This window comes from Neopsephotus bourkii, unplaced genomic scaffold (genome assembly GCF_033783945.1).
Source record: "Neopsephotus bourkii isolate Nb327-2 ecotype Australia unplaced genomic scaffold, CSIRO-AGI_Nbou_v1 NB_379, whole genome shotgun sequence".
Classification (NCBI taxonomy): Eukaryota; Metazoa; Chordata; class Aves; order Psittaciformes; family Psittacidae; genus Neopsephotus; species Neopsephotus bourkii.
In genome coordinates, this window is record NW_026900884.1 from 2,258,104 (window position 1) to 2,273,848 (window position 15,745).

Consider the following 15,745-nt stretch of genomic DNA (forward strand, 5'->3'; position numbering starts at 1 on the left):
TGGTTCTGCTCCCTCTGAAATATGTCCGTCAGGACATACTTCTATAGAACGTCCCTTAGTCTAGGGCACAAAGTAATGACAGAGTGACTTTGCTTACTTGGGAAAATTACAAATTCCAATCTGTCCTTGAAGCATAAATTTTTTACATCCTGAAGGGTGACTCCACCAAAGGATGCAGAACATTGGCAGAAGAGAAAGGAAAAGAGAAAAGGAATGGGAAAGGGAAAATTGTGGCCAGAACATGCAAAACCTTTGCTAGCAACAACCTAGTCACAGCCTGGGTGCACTAAAGTTTAGTGGAGACTCTTACAAGTAGCTTATGAGACGTAGGGGATAGCTGAAACCTAGTGTGCGCAAAGAAGAAAAGAGCAAAGGCTAAGGGTGAAGGCTTGAGGCTGCAAAAAAACCTGAACCCAGCTTATCAGACTAAAGAAAAAAAACCCCCTTATTATGAGGGCAGACTTGGACATCCCCCTGGAGCAGCCCTGGTACCTGCCTTCCCTTCAAGGACTTGGTTTGCTTCGCCTGTATTGCACTCTGTGAGGGTGCAAAATCAGCAGGTCCTGGACTAGGGACGATGTGATGAAGGGGACATACACTTGTTTGCCTTATAAGGACTAACTTCTAAATGCATATTAACCTTTGCTGACCTTAAGAACCACAAAAAACTATCTGACAAGCACCTGAACTGCAATGAACTGATAAGCACTTACACAGTAAAGCATTGATTATTTTTATGACACTTGAAAGTGTCACCCTGATCCATAAATATTTTATTTTTATGCTATTGCACATTCTTTCCAAACATAAAAGTACATATTACCTTTTTTGAATAATAACTTGATTAATACTACTGTCAATATTGTTCATCATACAACAAATGTTTTACTTTTTGCATCTTATTAAATCACAACCTAAGGTGCAGACAATATCTAACAGTCCCCAGTAGAAAAATAGAAAAGTTCATTATTTTAATGGCAGCATACTTAATTCTGTCATAAATGTATGTTCTGGCACTCAGAGTTTCTCAGAACTTTTGTGTTCTCAAACCTACTTACAGGTATACAAAATTAAAAAACAAAATAAATTTAATTGCATTTAATTTTAGAATGTGAATAAATATACATTTGAATTATATTAATATTTTCATTGGAGAGATTAATGTATTAGTGAGATGTACATGTCTCCAAAACTGTAATTTGTTGTGTGGTTAGACTCTCATTCAGTACTCGGTTCCAGCTGCAGACTAGACTCGCATTGATCAAGCAGAGTTATTCCTATGAAAGGGAAGTGCCACTAAGCGGGGACAAATGTAGTGAAGCTCAAATGTAACTACCTTTAAACATTCACTCTTTGAAACATCAATGCTCTTAAACATTGCTTTAGTTTTACCGCAAAGCTGTAGAATCAGGTCAACTTTATCACTAACTTTTCAAAAATCTGTCAAAGACCTGGGGCAAGAAGTAGGTTAATACAGTCCTTGTTAGACAATGAAAATCAGACTACAATTAATCAAGGAACTGGTTTCTGAAATAAAACTGATTTGATGAATCAGGCAGCAAAGAGACAGGAGAAAGAAGCTGGGCAGAGCTACTTAGCACCTACATGTTGATAATGGATTGCCTTAAAAGCTTAGAATTGTCATCTCGTGACTGTTGGAATATCAGAAAAATAAATTTCAGTTTAATATTTTTTCCTCTGTCTTTCTTATATATGTTGACACTTAAAACTTGTAACAGATCATCTTGTTTCAGCTATACTGCTAATAGTTTATTTCAGAAATTGTCATGAGTTTGGAAAAACAGCAGAATTTTAGAAAGATTTTCTTTGCTCAGGTTAAATGTTCAAGATTGCTGCAATTAGAGGAATATGATCCTGAAAGTTTTTATTGTAAATACATTTGGAAGAAGCCGGATTTCACAGAAAGTCAGTGGAGTAATGCCAGCAGCAAGTTTAAAGCTGTTGATGCTATGGTTGTGAAAGAAATTAAAATAGTCAGGAGACCAAAAGAGTAACTGGTATCTTGAAGTACCCTCTGCTAAATTTGTAGCAACAAGACACTTAAAACACATTTTTAATAAAAATTATGAAATAATATTTATAAATATTTTGGTTTTAAGATTATATACCTGAATATTCTAGTATGCCAAGACTTTTTTATATAAATAGTACAAGAGAGAATATAAGTATCTGCACATACATACTTTTTCTGGAATTAACTCTTCTTTTGCAATGTGTTTAAAACATTTCTACACCATTTCTACAACATTTCTACATTTTAAAACATTTGTATTAAATACAAAGTGTATTTAATCTTCTATTAATAATCTTCTTTGAATATAAACTGAAATATAAACTGAATTTGACTTAATAAAAAAAGTGACAATTTATAATTGTATTCCTTGTAACTTGGATACAAAATTATGTCATAAATTAGGGAGACTATTTATGTAAGATACCAAGCTTCTATTGTTTCCAAACAATTATTTTATTCTTGTTTGTCCACCTGGCCTCATACGCAGTCCAGATCACATACATTATTTCTGCATTACTGAGAGAGAGTAAGATCAGAGTCTAATTTTTGTTCGGCTATTAAGATTTCAGATTTTAGATACCATTAAGAAGATTAGTTCATTTTTCTTCAGAGTAGTGTGTATCTTTTTTAGCTATCAGAATGTACATTATTTTGCTCTCTAAAAGAATTATTTACTAATTGCTAAACAGAGCTTTGTATCAATAGTAATTGTCCTCCAGTGGAATGTTCTGGGCATGAACACAATATAATTTTCTACAGAGATACCTCATGATTATCCCCCCCAGCCTCCTGCATTGCTGTTGGGTTAGCCAAGCTCTTACATATTAATGCATATAGTAGCAATGTATAATAGTACGCTTTCATGGTCTGTATTCATACTGAAAATCAAGATCAAGCGAGCTTTTGCTCTTCTGCTCCACAGGAGGTTTCCATCCTCCCTCAGCTTGCCTTAGGACACTGTGGCAGTTAAACCTCAGGTTTAAAGGGTGGGGCCAGTTCTGCACAAGCTGCGCTTCACCTAAAAAATCCACCGCGCAGGATGGAAGGGCTCACTCTCACTTGTCTGTATGGACAGGCGAGGGTCGAAATGGTAGGTGTCAAGGTGCATGGGAAGCTGCAGATCCAACCTTGCATGCGGGTGGACCAGCACACATGGGTAGCTCCAGCTCGCTCAGGAGATGACAGCCCTGATCGGACACTTCCTATTTGCCTAAGCACCCTTTTTTTTCCAACCAGATTTGCATATCCCACATCCCCTTGGTCATTGTGCTTGTAGTAAGCATGGTTAAAGCCCTTCCCAAATCTTCGCTCACGCAGCCAAGCCAAGCAAGCCATCATAATAGTACATATTAATTTCATAAGCAAATTCCAAAGGAGACTGTAAACACAATAAATTATGCTTCATTTTTGTTGTATATCTCTTAAATAGGGAAAACAACTTCCAAGAACTCAGAAGATAACTTTTGAATCAAACTAAGTTGACAAGTAGCCTGTAAAATCTCAGAAAGACTGCCTGCTGGAACAGAAAAATTTTTTTCAGATGCTTATGAAAAATCCTTTACTTGTAAAAAATCTGTTCTTCCATCAAAAACTATCTTTCAAGTAGGGGAGATTATACAAGCCCATTTTTCTCTAGTTGGTATGCTTACACAGGATTAAACAGCTTTATAGGATTAAAAACAGCACTTCTTGAGTATATGGAAATTTGAGAGTGACAGATCTGAAAACTCTTTAAAAAATATTTATTTTTACACAAAGCAATAGCTTCTCATGCTATTTTCTCCTATAGACTTACACTTGAACATTAAGGATCTTTAACTTGCTGAAAAAGACCAGTGCAGGTCCTGCTTCATCTTTATTAAGTATGTATCTGGCAGAAACAATAACAATACCTAAACTAAACAGCTAACCATTCTCAGGGACACAAAAAGATTCCAGGTGTCCATATACTAACAAGTTTTCCAGTAACACCAACTCATATACTTAAATATTCCCATTTCCTTCCCATGAGCCAGCTCAACCTATATGGATTTCGTACATTTTTATATATTATCCTTACTCTGTAGCTTTGGACCTGCAATATTATGAAAATATTTACAAAGTGAAGCTCATTATACATAGATGCACAAATGTGAAATGGAAGTAAATGTGATTGATATAATCTTTTAGGTAATGGAAGACCTTTATTTTGGAATACTATCCTGGTTTATTGGTCACACATCACAAAACCTGAGGATTTTAAACCACTTAGGAGTCAGTATTTATAAGAAAGAGTTTCAACTCACTAGAACAAAACAATTATTATAATTCTTTTAACCAGCAAATAAAGAGGTATTTTAATGATTTTAAATCAATGTACTCACCACTTTTTTAGCATCTATATTTTGTGACTCACTTGATTTCTGCTTTCCAAGGTTTTTTATGTAATTATGGACTTCTGAGTCAAAACATTCAGATCCATAAAATGCACTGCTCCAACCAGGACTACAGCCGTGAAAGTCAGGTATGTTCGGAGACACAAGGTAGCTGTTTCCAGCCATCTTTATCATGGTCTTTTCCTCAGGCTCTATATTGTCTTCTGCAAAGCCTGGACCAATACAACTGCCATTGCCTTGTAAACATTGTTCCTCTTTCTCTATGGTGACAGTATTTTGCAGCCTCAATTCTTTTTTGATATTATCCAAAGGTGACTCATCAAATTCCATTTCACCTAATGATGTATTTATTATAGGCTCAAACTTCACATCAAAGGCTGTTTCCCCTTCTCCTAAAGAGGGTGTATGGGGGGAAAGAAATAAGAGTCATATGCTGTGATGCATGCTTTGCTGAACTTAAACACTACACATACAAAACACAGTTACGAGACTACCTGTGTGCTCTGACAGTGGTGTTAGATGCTTATTTTGGCTTTTTTTTTTTTTTTGCTTTTGTACAGTGATAAAGGTTGAAGACATTTCAGAACTATTAAGCAACAGTTAATACAATTATGAAAATAACATAATATTTTCTGTGCATATGGTACAAGCATTTAAAAAAAGTTAAGTACAGAAGCTTTAAAACAAAAGTATGTCAGACCTGTGCAAGCATTAGTAAAAAGCTTAGCTCTTGAGGTTTTTTTCCATCCATAAGTCTTGAAGTTTTTATTCCATACATAGAAGGCAAGAATATTTTATATAGCCAAAGGAGACATAGATGTTAAATTTTATGCTCCTACAGGACTCACTCCCTTGAGCTATGATGGTATTTTACAGTTCTGACCACTATTACCAACCTTAAGGGACAGAAGAGACAGTCACAGGATGGTATGATGACAGGAGCTTTTACACCTGCCAGTAGTCTCTCTTTTTTCAAGTGAAAAGTCTCCCTTTTCACTTGAGCAACCCTCCAGGGCTTAGATATGCCACCTTGGAGTCAAACAGACCTAAACTACTGGTGCAAAGAAATCACATATCCCATGGGAGAGTCTGGCTCTACATTTGCAACCATTCTGAGACAAAATAAAAGACTGTAACACAGAATGACAGCAACCAAGTGCAAACTTAACTTTTACAGCAAAACACGAATTTGTAAAACGTAGGGATATAATCCATTCTGTAAAGAACATACAGTTTAACTTTAATCAAAACAGAGAAGTCACGAAGTTTAAATGCTGACTCTTGGCTGAACTATCCTGGGGAAAAAAAAACAAAAACCTCACAAAAAAACCTAACCACAACCCACCAAAACAACCAGGAAATGCTGATACAACAGCAACCAAATACAAGCTGTTCATGAATATATCAAGCCCAGAAAGGGTAATGGCTTTGTTATAATAATGAGATTTACCAGTCCCAGCTCAGTTTCTAGTTCAGTTACTGAAAACTCAAAATGTGAAGTATAAATAAACAATCCACTAATAACCTCAATGAGTGCACTGACATGGTGTCCTGTAACCAGGATTGTGATTGAAAGACAAAACTATCTTCATTATCCTTTGTCCTACTGTCATTTTGCTATCTATCTTTAAAAAGGCACTTCAGTGGACAGAATAGAGAAGTGGAAGAATTCCTAGGAGAGACATAAATACAATTTTTTTTACCTGTTTATGAAAACCCTTTTGATGAAGTTAGAAACAACCATTTAAATCTAAAAGCAATGAAGTTTCTACGCTTCAGTACAACTTCCTTCCCCTGAATTTGTAAAGAATTTTGACAATTTTTTATTTTAATGCATGTTATTTACTTTATTGCCTAGTGTTGTTTTAATTCTGATATGTGAACAAAGAAGGACCAGATCTGTTGCACAGCTATCCTTCAGTCAATCAATCCTCAACTTCTTCAGTAACACCTAAGGACTAATAAGCATCTTCTAAAGCTTTCTTCTCTGACTAGCTAAGCTTGCTATGCTGTTCGGAGCTTATGCAGTATGGCTGTCCCCCTTTCCTCTCCCTCCTTTAAAGCATGACACTGGAACATCAAGTGGATGAACACAAGAAAACCACATGCAGCAGTTATGATTTTGGGAGTTTTGTAACAGACACATCTGTGTAAATACGAGTTAGTAAAAGTAAATGAAATGGGGATCCCACTCAATGACATTTGTTCACAGGTAAGCTTCACATAAAAGACAACAGGTCCCCAAGGCCAATGTTCAGATTCACTAATAATGATTGTAAGTGGTAAGGTGGGTATTTTCCTGAACACACACTTAAAGTGCTTATCTCTCAAAACTTGTGTCATTGGTAGATTCCTAGCACACACATAGATCTAGAAACATGAAGTCCTTTCTCACCCTCTGTCTGATCACTGCTTGCCAACAAGCTATCAACATTCTTTAGATCTTGGAATACATTGCCACACTTCGAGTCATCTGCCTCAGTTATGCTGAAAATATAAGAAAATTAGGAAAGATTAATGTCTCATATACCTTTATATTTACATCAGTAAAATAAGATCTTACAAATGGCTCTATGTATGTAAAGGGCTTCATAGAATATATTTACCTCCTGAAGTTTGCATGTTCAACTTCAGTAATTTTAAAAGCAAAAAATGTTCAAATGGATATTAAACACACTGAGCAAGATGTGGAAATTTCACCTTAACAGCATTTGGTAAAATTCCAACAGAAGTATCAGAACACATATAAACAGAAGGCATAACTCCATGCATAACTCAGACTGCAAATTACAGTAATGGGATTTTCACTCAGGATTCAATCTCTGGTTAACAATCTGACTCCAAGTCAACCCATATAATAATAATAAGTTATATAACATAACTTATTCAAAGAAGGTTAACAATTAGAACCTACCATATTCTTTGTCTAAAATAAATATCAAATAAAGAATATAGCAGTGTCTCAGAATATTCTTTGTCTAAAGAAGTAAGCAGTGCCTCAGAGATATTCTCACACAGTTCTTGCTTGTGAACTAAAAGCTAGATGTGTATTTTTTACTGGTTAAATTATGATTTCTTTTCCACTTCCTTTTTCAAAAAACTTTGTAACAAAATTTCATACAAAGGTTTATCATCTTAATATATGCCAGTAATTCAGCTGCAACAGCTAAAGTTTCTCCTACCATCACATTCAACTTGAGGGAATTATGAAGCTAAGCCCCAACCAAGTTTCAATGGCTCCTTAAAAAAGCCAACCCAAATAGGAAATAAAGCAGCATATCAGGGTCTGATATCTGGAGGTTGTACTCTATTCTTTCTGAATATACATCTATACATATTGTACGTATTTTATACACTGAAGTGTTTATAGATCACATCTACTAAGTCAAAATTTCCAATTTGTAATTCCAGACCATGACTGACAAAAAAACCCATGCAAAACTTCCACATATAAATTTATTACTGTTTACAATAGCCTTCAGGAAAAAGCTTTTATAAGTACGCTACATTTAGAGGGTGCAATAAAACACTAATGCCTTTTATTATTTTTCAGGTAGATATGTCATTGAAAATGAAACAGTAAAATGAGAAATTAATTATGCTGGTGTTTTCTCACTTAATAGGCCAATTGCAAAGACTGCCAGGAGGAACACTGAATCAAACTAAACCAGTTAAGAAAAGCATTTTTAGCAAAGCTAACTTAATTTCCTTATTCTTAGGTGTGAATAAAACAAAAGAATGTATTAAGAACTAAACTCAAACAGAATAAGCAAATTGACCAATAACAAAAATATATTTCACTTCGGATTAAACAGCCTCTTTCTAACAAGACCATGAAGCCGATGGCTGAAAACAATATTGACTGGAATCAGGTTTCCATTATTCAGCTATCCTAAAATGGGAGTTACAGACAAGCTTAGTGCCTAGCCATTAAGCACTATTTGCTATGGGGAAAGCCATAAAGCATCTAATAGACTGTGAAATTAGCAGTTTGCAGGAAATAAGTAAGGATACCTGAAGAAAAGCAGCATATCCCTTCCTGCTTCTAGAAAGTAGGAAGAAAAGCACTAACATGAACTGCAGGAAGGAAAAAGTTTAAAAACACCTACCATAAATGTGAAGGTCTTTCTCCATTTACCACCTGATAGAGATTCTCCAGTAATTTTTCATCCCAGTAGAGGTCACAAAACTTTTCACGAATTCTATTGGCGAATATGCCAAATCCAATTTCCTTTAAGTTTAAAATGAAGTTACCTTATTAAAAAGAAAAGAAACAAGAGAGAAATAAACATTAACAACAATATTCTTACACATCAGTGACGATAATCTACAGAAGAAAAGCTACATACCCATATCAAAAACTTCAACTCCATTCTCTAGATAGCCATCAAACGCAAACTCCTCCTGTATAAGATGAACCACTTCTTGTAGTAAAGTGTCACGTGTTCTGTTCTGCTGGGACAGGGCTTCAGTGTCAAAGAGATAAGAATTTTCTTGATTCACTGAGGTACATGGTGTGTATCCTTGTTCAGTGAAAATACTGTCTACATTGGCAGCACACTCAATTTCTTGGCAGGGGGTGTCAATAACTGGGCTACTTTTATCAAACTTGATCTGTGTGTTAGCACTCTCGCAGTTTTGAACTTCGTAAAGGGAAGCACCATTTTCTGTCTGCATGCTTATCTTATAACTTGCAATAGTACTTGAAAGTAGCACTGGCAAACTATGATAGCAATCATAAGCAATTCTTGAACGAAGAGGTTTATTTGGTATTTGCTCTGATACAGCTAAATGTACCGGTACAAAAGTTGTAACTCTTTTCTCTGAGTCCTGTTTGAGAATGATGTTACTTATATGAAGAAAATTAGAAGTAGGACAAGCTGAGGAGCTTGAAGCAACTTCAGGTAACATGCTCTTTTCCTGTAGAATATGCGAGGAATCAGATGGTGTTGGTAAAGTAACTATAGAAGTAAATGCATTGCTTGGCTTTTGCTCTTCTGAAGATATTTGGGATGAGTGACCTGGAACTTGTAAATCACACTCATGTGTTTCAGGTTCAGCAACATCTGTGTTCTCAGTAGCACAGCTTTTAGAGTCTTCTGTAAATCCTGATTTGTTGTTGTCCATGTGTTTTTCTTTTCTTGCCTCTTTTTTGAATTGCTCAGAAACTGGTGTGTGAATCTCTCTGAAAAGGAAAACAGAATTATTTTTGCTGACAATTCCAGTAGACTTAACACTTAATTGCCAAGTTTAACTCATTCTGGTTTAAGATATACTAACCTTGTTATATTTTCATTTTGCTGCAGAATAATAGGCTTGAAGTGAGTTGCAGGAGAGGTGAATGCAACAGGTAATGTAGCTTTCTCACAATTTAGAGAAATCTGGCATGGTACCGGTCCTTTAACTGCTACAAGTTTACTTTCACTGGTAATAGGCACAAATCCTAAAATCAAAATCACAGAAAGATGAAAATATGTATAATATAAATGTAAGGTAAATAACAATCAATTTAGAAAAAAAAACTCCAACAAAACCAAAAACCATGCACCTAAGAATATATTACATAGAGAACTGATCTACAGAACACTAAAAGTAAACATGCCAGTTTATGCTTACCTAGACTTGAGTCCGAAGAGTCCATTTCATGTCTTTCATTTTTAAATGCAAAAGCAACATGATCTTGAGATGAGGTTATGTCTTCCTCAACAGCCTAACAATTAAAATTGAAGTCCAAACTGAATTTATTAGCCTTTTTTTTTTTATTTTGTTCCAGTTTAAATTACTTCAAAAAAAACCCCAAACCAACCCAACACCCATATATACCTCGAATGTTGCAAAGCAACAGTCTAGTCATGCTAAGGTGGAGAATTAAAACAAATGGCATACAAAAGTCTAAGGACTGTTAGAACCATTTGGAAAACTCCGCTCAAATCAGAACTTTTAGGTAATCAAAGATTTGAACAAAGTTAGTGCCATGGATTGACTGAATGCTCCATGCTTTATATACACATAAACAAACAGAACAACAGTTACGTATTGATATCTTCTATTCTGATAAGAGGAGTGGTAAATGAAAGAGAGATTACTAAACTAAGCCACTAGCTCTTCACCTGTACAGAGTGCAGAGTCAGGGCAGCAAAATCTGGGGAGTGACCACTCCAACAGCAAGAACCAGAAAAAAAATCACTACTTAAAGGCTATTTGAAGATAAATCAAAATCAGACCAAATGTAACTATACTTGCGGGGGACGAAAGTCTTACTGGAATACAATTTACAGAATTAATTGAAAAAAGGTAGAGAAGTAAAAAACAGTAGTGCTCTTACCTTAAAGACAGATTTATTCAGCAATGCCAAAATGTTTTTGCTGTTTACACCTTGCTCAAATAAATACCGACTGCATGTCTTACAAAAAAAAAAAAATCATCATAATTTCAAGTCAGTATAACGTTTTCAATCAAGTGGGATATTGCTGGACAAGGGCAAAGTCAAGCTAAGTAGTCAACTGTAAATAATCTAAGTTTAGGATGTCTTATGAACCTATTCCAAGTACCTTATTGACAATTTCAATATAAACTAAAAACACATCCCTCTGCTGTCCATACGGAGTTAACTTATAAAACAACCCCCCCAGTGTCAGATTATGATTTAATTAGATATCAGTTCATTAGCAAAATAAATTAGTGTTTTGATATTTAAATTACTAAAATAATACTTTAGACAACTATATTACACATAAAATTGCTTAAATGTACTAACCTTAATTGCATCAGCGAGAGAAGGTCTTTCTTCAGGGTTTTTTCTTGCCATATCCAGAAGAAGTTTTTTAAATTTTCTTGGCAATGCTAGTTTGTGACTTGGTGGAACACTGGATTTTGCAGCCATCCACAGAACTGCAGCAACACCATAAATGCAGACCTGGTATAAAGTAAGAGACAGGAAAGATGTAAACAGACCAAAAAAAACAAGCTTCCACTTCAAAACCAATTCCAGCAAATTATCCAGAAATTTCCCTCTTTCCCCACACAAATAATAATGTCTAGAGCTTCTAAAGTACAGATTACCCTTGGCTTTTGAAGATGTTGATGAAAATCCCTGCCCATTAAAAAAAAAAAAGCTAGTATGCATGCAGGACAATTGACAGTAGCTAATTTTCTACTGTTAGAGCAAAAGACATAATTTGTCTTATCCTTTCTCTAGGAAAATTATTCAGGAAAAAAACTATTTTTAGAATAATTTTGAAGAATTCTTTTCACATGTAAAAAGTTAAAGATTGATGCAAGCCTTAGCGCTCTACCATAAAACCTGACCAGCTGTAATTTATTTAAAAAGGTCATGATAATTCAGCAAGTAAATGACACACAGTAATTATGAGCTAGCCAATACAAGTCATGTTTTACAGAGAAGAAGTATCAGAAGAATGAAATACTGTATATTCATTTCAGCAATTACTGTGCTATCTGCAGACAGACCAACAGAAGTCATGACGAAGGACCTCTAAAAGTACTTGATCATCACAATCTTTCCTGTTTTATTTGAAGAATAAAAGAGTTTGAAGAAGACAAAGAGTTGTGGTCAATGGCTCGATGTCCAGCTGGAGACCACTAATGAGTGGTGTCCCTCAGGGATCAGTGTTGGGACCGGTCTTGTTCAATATCTTTGTCAGTGACATGGACAGTGAGATTGAGTGCACCTTCAGCAAGTTTGCCGATAACACCAAGCTCTGTGGTTCGGTTGATACGCTGGAGGGAAGGAATGCCATCCAGAGGGACCTTGACACACTTGTAAGGTGGCCTGATGCTAACCTTATGAAGTTTAACCATGACAAGTGCAAGGTTCTACCCCTGGGTCGGAGCAATCCCAGGCACCGCTACAGGATTAGCAGAGAAGAGATTCAGAGCAGCCCTGCGGAGAAGGACTTGGAGGTGTTGGTCGATGAGAAAATGAACATGAGCTGGCAGTGTGCGTTTGCAGCCCAGAAAGCCAACCGTATCCTGGGCTGCATTAAAAGGAGTGTGACCAGCAGGTCGAAGGAGGTGATCCTGCCCCTTTATTCTGCTCTTGTGAGACCTCACTTGGAGTATTGTGTGCAGTTCTGGTGTCCTCAACATAAAAAGGACATGGAACTGTTGGAATAAATCCAGAGGAGGGCCATGAGGATGATCAGGGGACTGGAGAACCTCCCGTATGAAGATAGGCTGAGAAAGTTGGGGCTGTTCAGCCTGGAGAAGGCTGTGTGCTAAGGTGGGAGACCTCATAGCAGCCTTCCAGTATAGGGATGCTGGGGAGGGACTCTCCATTAAGGACTGTAGTGACAGGACAAGGAGTAATGTGTTCAAACTTAAACAGGGGAAATTTGGATTGGATATAAGGTGGAAATTCTTTCCTGTTAGGGTGGTGAGGCACTGGAATGGGTTGTCCATGGAAGTTGTGAATGTTCCCATCCCTGGTGGTGTTTAAGTCCAGGTTGGATAAAGCCTTGGGTGAGATGGTTCAGTGTGAGGTGTTCCTGCTTGTGGCAGGGGGTTGGAACTAGATGATCTTAAGGTCCTTTCCAACCTTAACTATTCTGTGATTCTATAAGAATTAGAATTTTCAGACAGAGCCAGATTTAGCCTACTTAATGCTTAGTTTACATATATTAGCATGTACTACAAATGCACTTTTGACAAAGTTAAAGCACCATGATTCTTCACATTGCCTCTGAAAGATTAAAAATGACAGATACCTAAGCACAGTACTGAATAATGTGGTCCCATAGAACAATGTTTTCTAGCACTTTTTTGACCAAAGTGAACAGCAATGAACACAGTATAACAAGAAAGTTCACTATAATGAAAATAACCTGTGAACCAGTTGAACTGTTGAACAAAAGCTACTAGTAGATACAAAACCACCTGAGGTAGGAGAAAGTAGCTCCACTAAACAAAAAAAAAACTTCTTCCCCTTAAGATCAGAATTCCAAGAGATCAATGGAATCACAATACTAACCTATATTTATTTATTTAGGAAAAAACAGGTCAGCTTATTCTATATATAATGTTACAGATAAACGAGTCAAAAAGATTACTTTTCTAAAGAAAAAGAATAAAGCATAAAGACTTCAGAGTTATTCATTCCTACTGTCTGGTAAAACTGCTGTATTAGATTTCAGCTAAGATTTTTTAAGCTTCTAAAGCCTTTGAAAAACCTGCATGGTGGATCACAGCTGTTTAAGAAGAAAAAGCAATTTTAAATAAGATATATAAATATTTTCTAGCCACAGATAATTTTACAGAAAGTCAATCTCTGCCTTTAGTAGATTTTTTTTATAAGGTTTTTTTTTTTCTAATTCATGACTATGGTGTCTAATTCTAAAGAACTCATGGGTACAAGGTACTTATTAGGCATCATTTTTTCTTGTTACATTATAGAAAGCTACCATGAATTATTTTTTCCTAACTGCTAAGATCACTGTAGTACAGTTTGCTATTAAGATGCAGTTGCAGTGGAAACACATACCCACCTGCTATTTATTAGCATATTTACCATCCCTGCTCCAAGAACTCCTTATAGCTTATATCTATAGCAAAAAGCTCTAGAAAAATTGTATTGGTAAAAGACTATAATTCTTAGTGTTCCCATAGTAAAAATATGCTGATAGTGATATTTTACCCAGTCTTCCAAATAAGCTAGATGTTTGGGCTTTAGGCTGGACAGTGTAAAATGCCAATCTTAGCATGACCTCCAGAGGGTGAAAACATGACTTCAAAGTCTGTCTTATTGCTAACAAGCTAAAAATTATTAAGTCTTATGGAAAACTCTTATGGAAAAGTACAGATTAACAGATTATTGGAAGTTACTCCAACAGTTTTGGAATGCATAATTGTTTTTCAGAAGCAACTAATTTTATGGCAGATCAGTATACAAAACCCCACAGATAACTAAAAATATAGGGGGAAATGAGAAATATTATCAGAATTGTAGAAGAGTTTTGCTTCCTCAAGCAGCAGAAGGATGCAACTGTCCTTTGATAAAATGCAATGCATAGCAACCTATATAACCTACCACACATTACCTTCTCATTATCCACATACTCTTCTTCAATTTCAGGAGCTAAGTAAAATATGTCACATGATTCTAAATGGGAAAAGAAACAAGAAACAAAAAGTAAGATGTTTGCTTTCTTCTCCACTCAGCCCCAAAAGAAATAAAAGCAGAGCACACAATGTATTAGCTTACCGTCAGCTTTTGGAGCAGCAAAGAGGATACTTCCATGGCAGTCAATCAGCACGGAGTCCAAACATAACACCACTGCAAAACAAGCCACAAAAGGGAAAGGCATAATAAATATCTGTCTTGTAACTATTTGACAGTAATACAAATAAATAATTTAAAAAATAATTTGTAGTGTCAGCAATCACCCTATGATAAATGACGCTTTATATAAAACTAATAGTAGAACAGACACCACCCAATAAAGAGACAATAGATGTATTATCACCCAAAGCAATTCCTGCAGAACAAAAAAGAAAGTAAAAATGGGATCACAATAAATAAAAGGGCTTAGAACACCAGAAGTTTACTCTCTTTATAGCCAGCATTGAAAAGGAAGGCCAAGAAAGTAACAGAGCAGAAAAACAACAGCTACATGTATGCTAGTATTTTCACAAAGTACCAATAAGGACAGTCCATTTATCTTATGCTTTTAATCTCTCCTTTCTTCTGTTCCCCAATCCCACCAAATGCAGGGTCATTATCTGGAAACAGTTGTGACATATGTGAGCAGATGCAGAACACCTCAAGGTGGGATGAGGCCTTGGGTGATATGGTTTAGAGCGAGGTGTCCCTGCCCATGGCAGGGGGGTTGGAACTTGATGGTCTTAAGGTCCTTTCCAACCCTAACTATTCTACGATTCTATGATTCTATGGAGTCCAGTTTTGCACAAATAGTTATAATTGCACACACTGAAGAAGCATTACATAGACTGCTATTTGCAAGGCCCTGAAATTTTCCACAGTTAGGTAAAAAATAACTGACTTCTAAAACTATTTTAAATTATCTGAGGTCCTCAAGAACTTAACATTAAGGTCATGAAATTTTGTTATATAATTTCAGTGACAAAAAACTTGTAAGACTACATTTACCTGTTTGATGTCTTCAAAGCACACTGTAATTTAACATGTTTCAACATAACCTGATTGGCTAGCTATGTAGTCCTGCCTTTGTAGACTACCATCTAATACATTGTTTTCTTATAAATAAATGTAGTAGAATAGATTCTTTCATTAACTTAAGAGGTTAACCATTAAATTTATTAACTATTAAATAATATATTGAATAAGCTTAAAATATAT

General features: G+C 35.8%; 1 protein-coding gene across 1 annotated transcript in view; it reads right to left on the reverse strand.

The window, feature by feature from the left end:
• Positions 1-15,745, reverse strand: part of KNDC1 (kinase non-catalytic C-lobe domain containing 1) — a 62,742-nt gene that overhangs the window by 10,725 nt on the left and 36,272 nt on the right. The window contains exons 8-17 of the mRNA XM_061349036.1: positions 14,630-14,701; positions 14,466-14,527; positions 11,168-11,326; positions 10,736-10,813; positions 10,027-10,120; positions 9,691-9,853; positions 8,760-9,595; positions 8,520-8,664; positions 6,806-6,897; positions 4,399-4,802 (exon numbers count right to left, since the gene is read on the reverse strand). Coding sequence (XP_061205020.1) covers positions 4,399-4,802; positions 6,806-6,897; positions 8,520-8,664; positions 8,760-9,595; positions 9,691-9,853; positions 10,027-10,120; positions 10,736-10,813; positions 11,168-11,326; positions 14,466-14,527; positions 14,630-14,701 — 2,105 coding nt within the window. The remainder of the gene's footprint in view (positions 1-4,398; positions 4,803-6,805; positions 6,898-8,519; positions 8,665-8,759; positions 9,596-9,690; positions 9,854-10,026; positions 10,121-10,735; positions 10,814-11,167; positions 11,327-14,465; positions 14,528-14,629; positions 14,702-15,745) is intronic.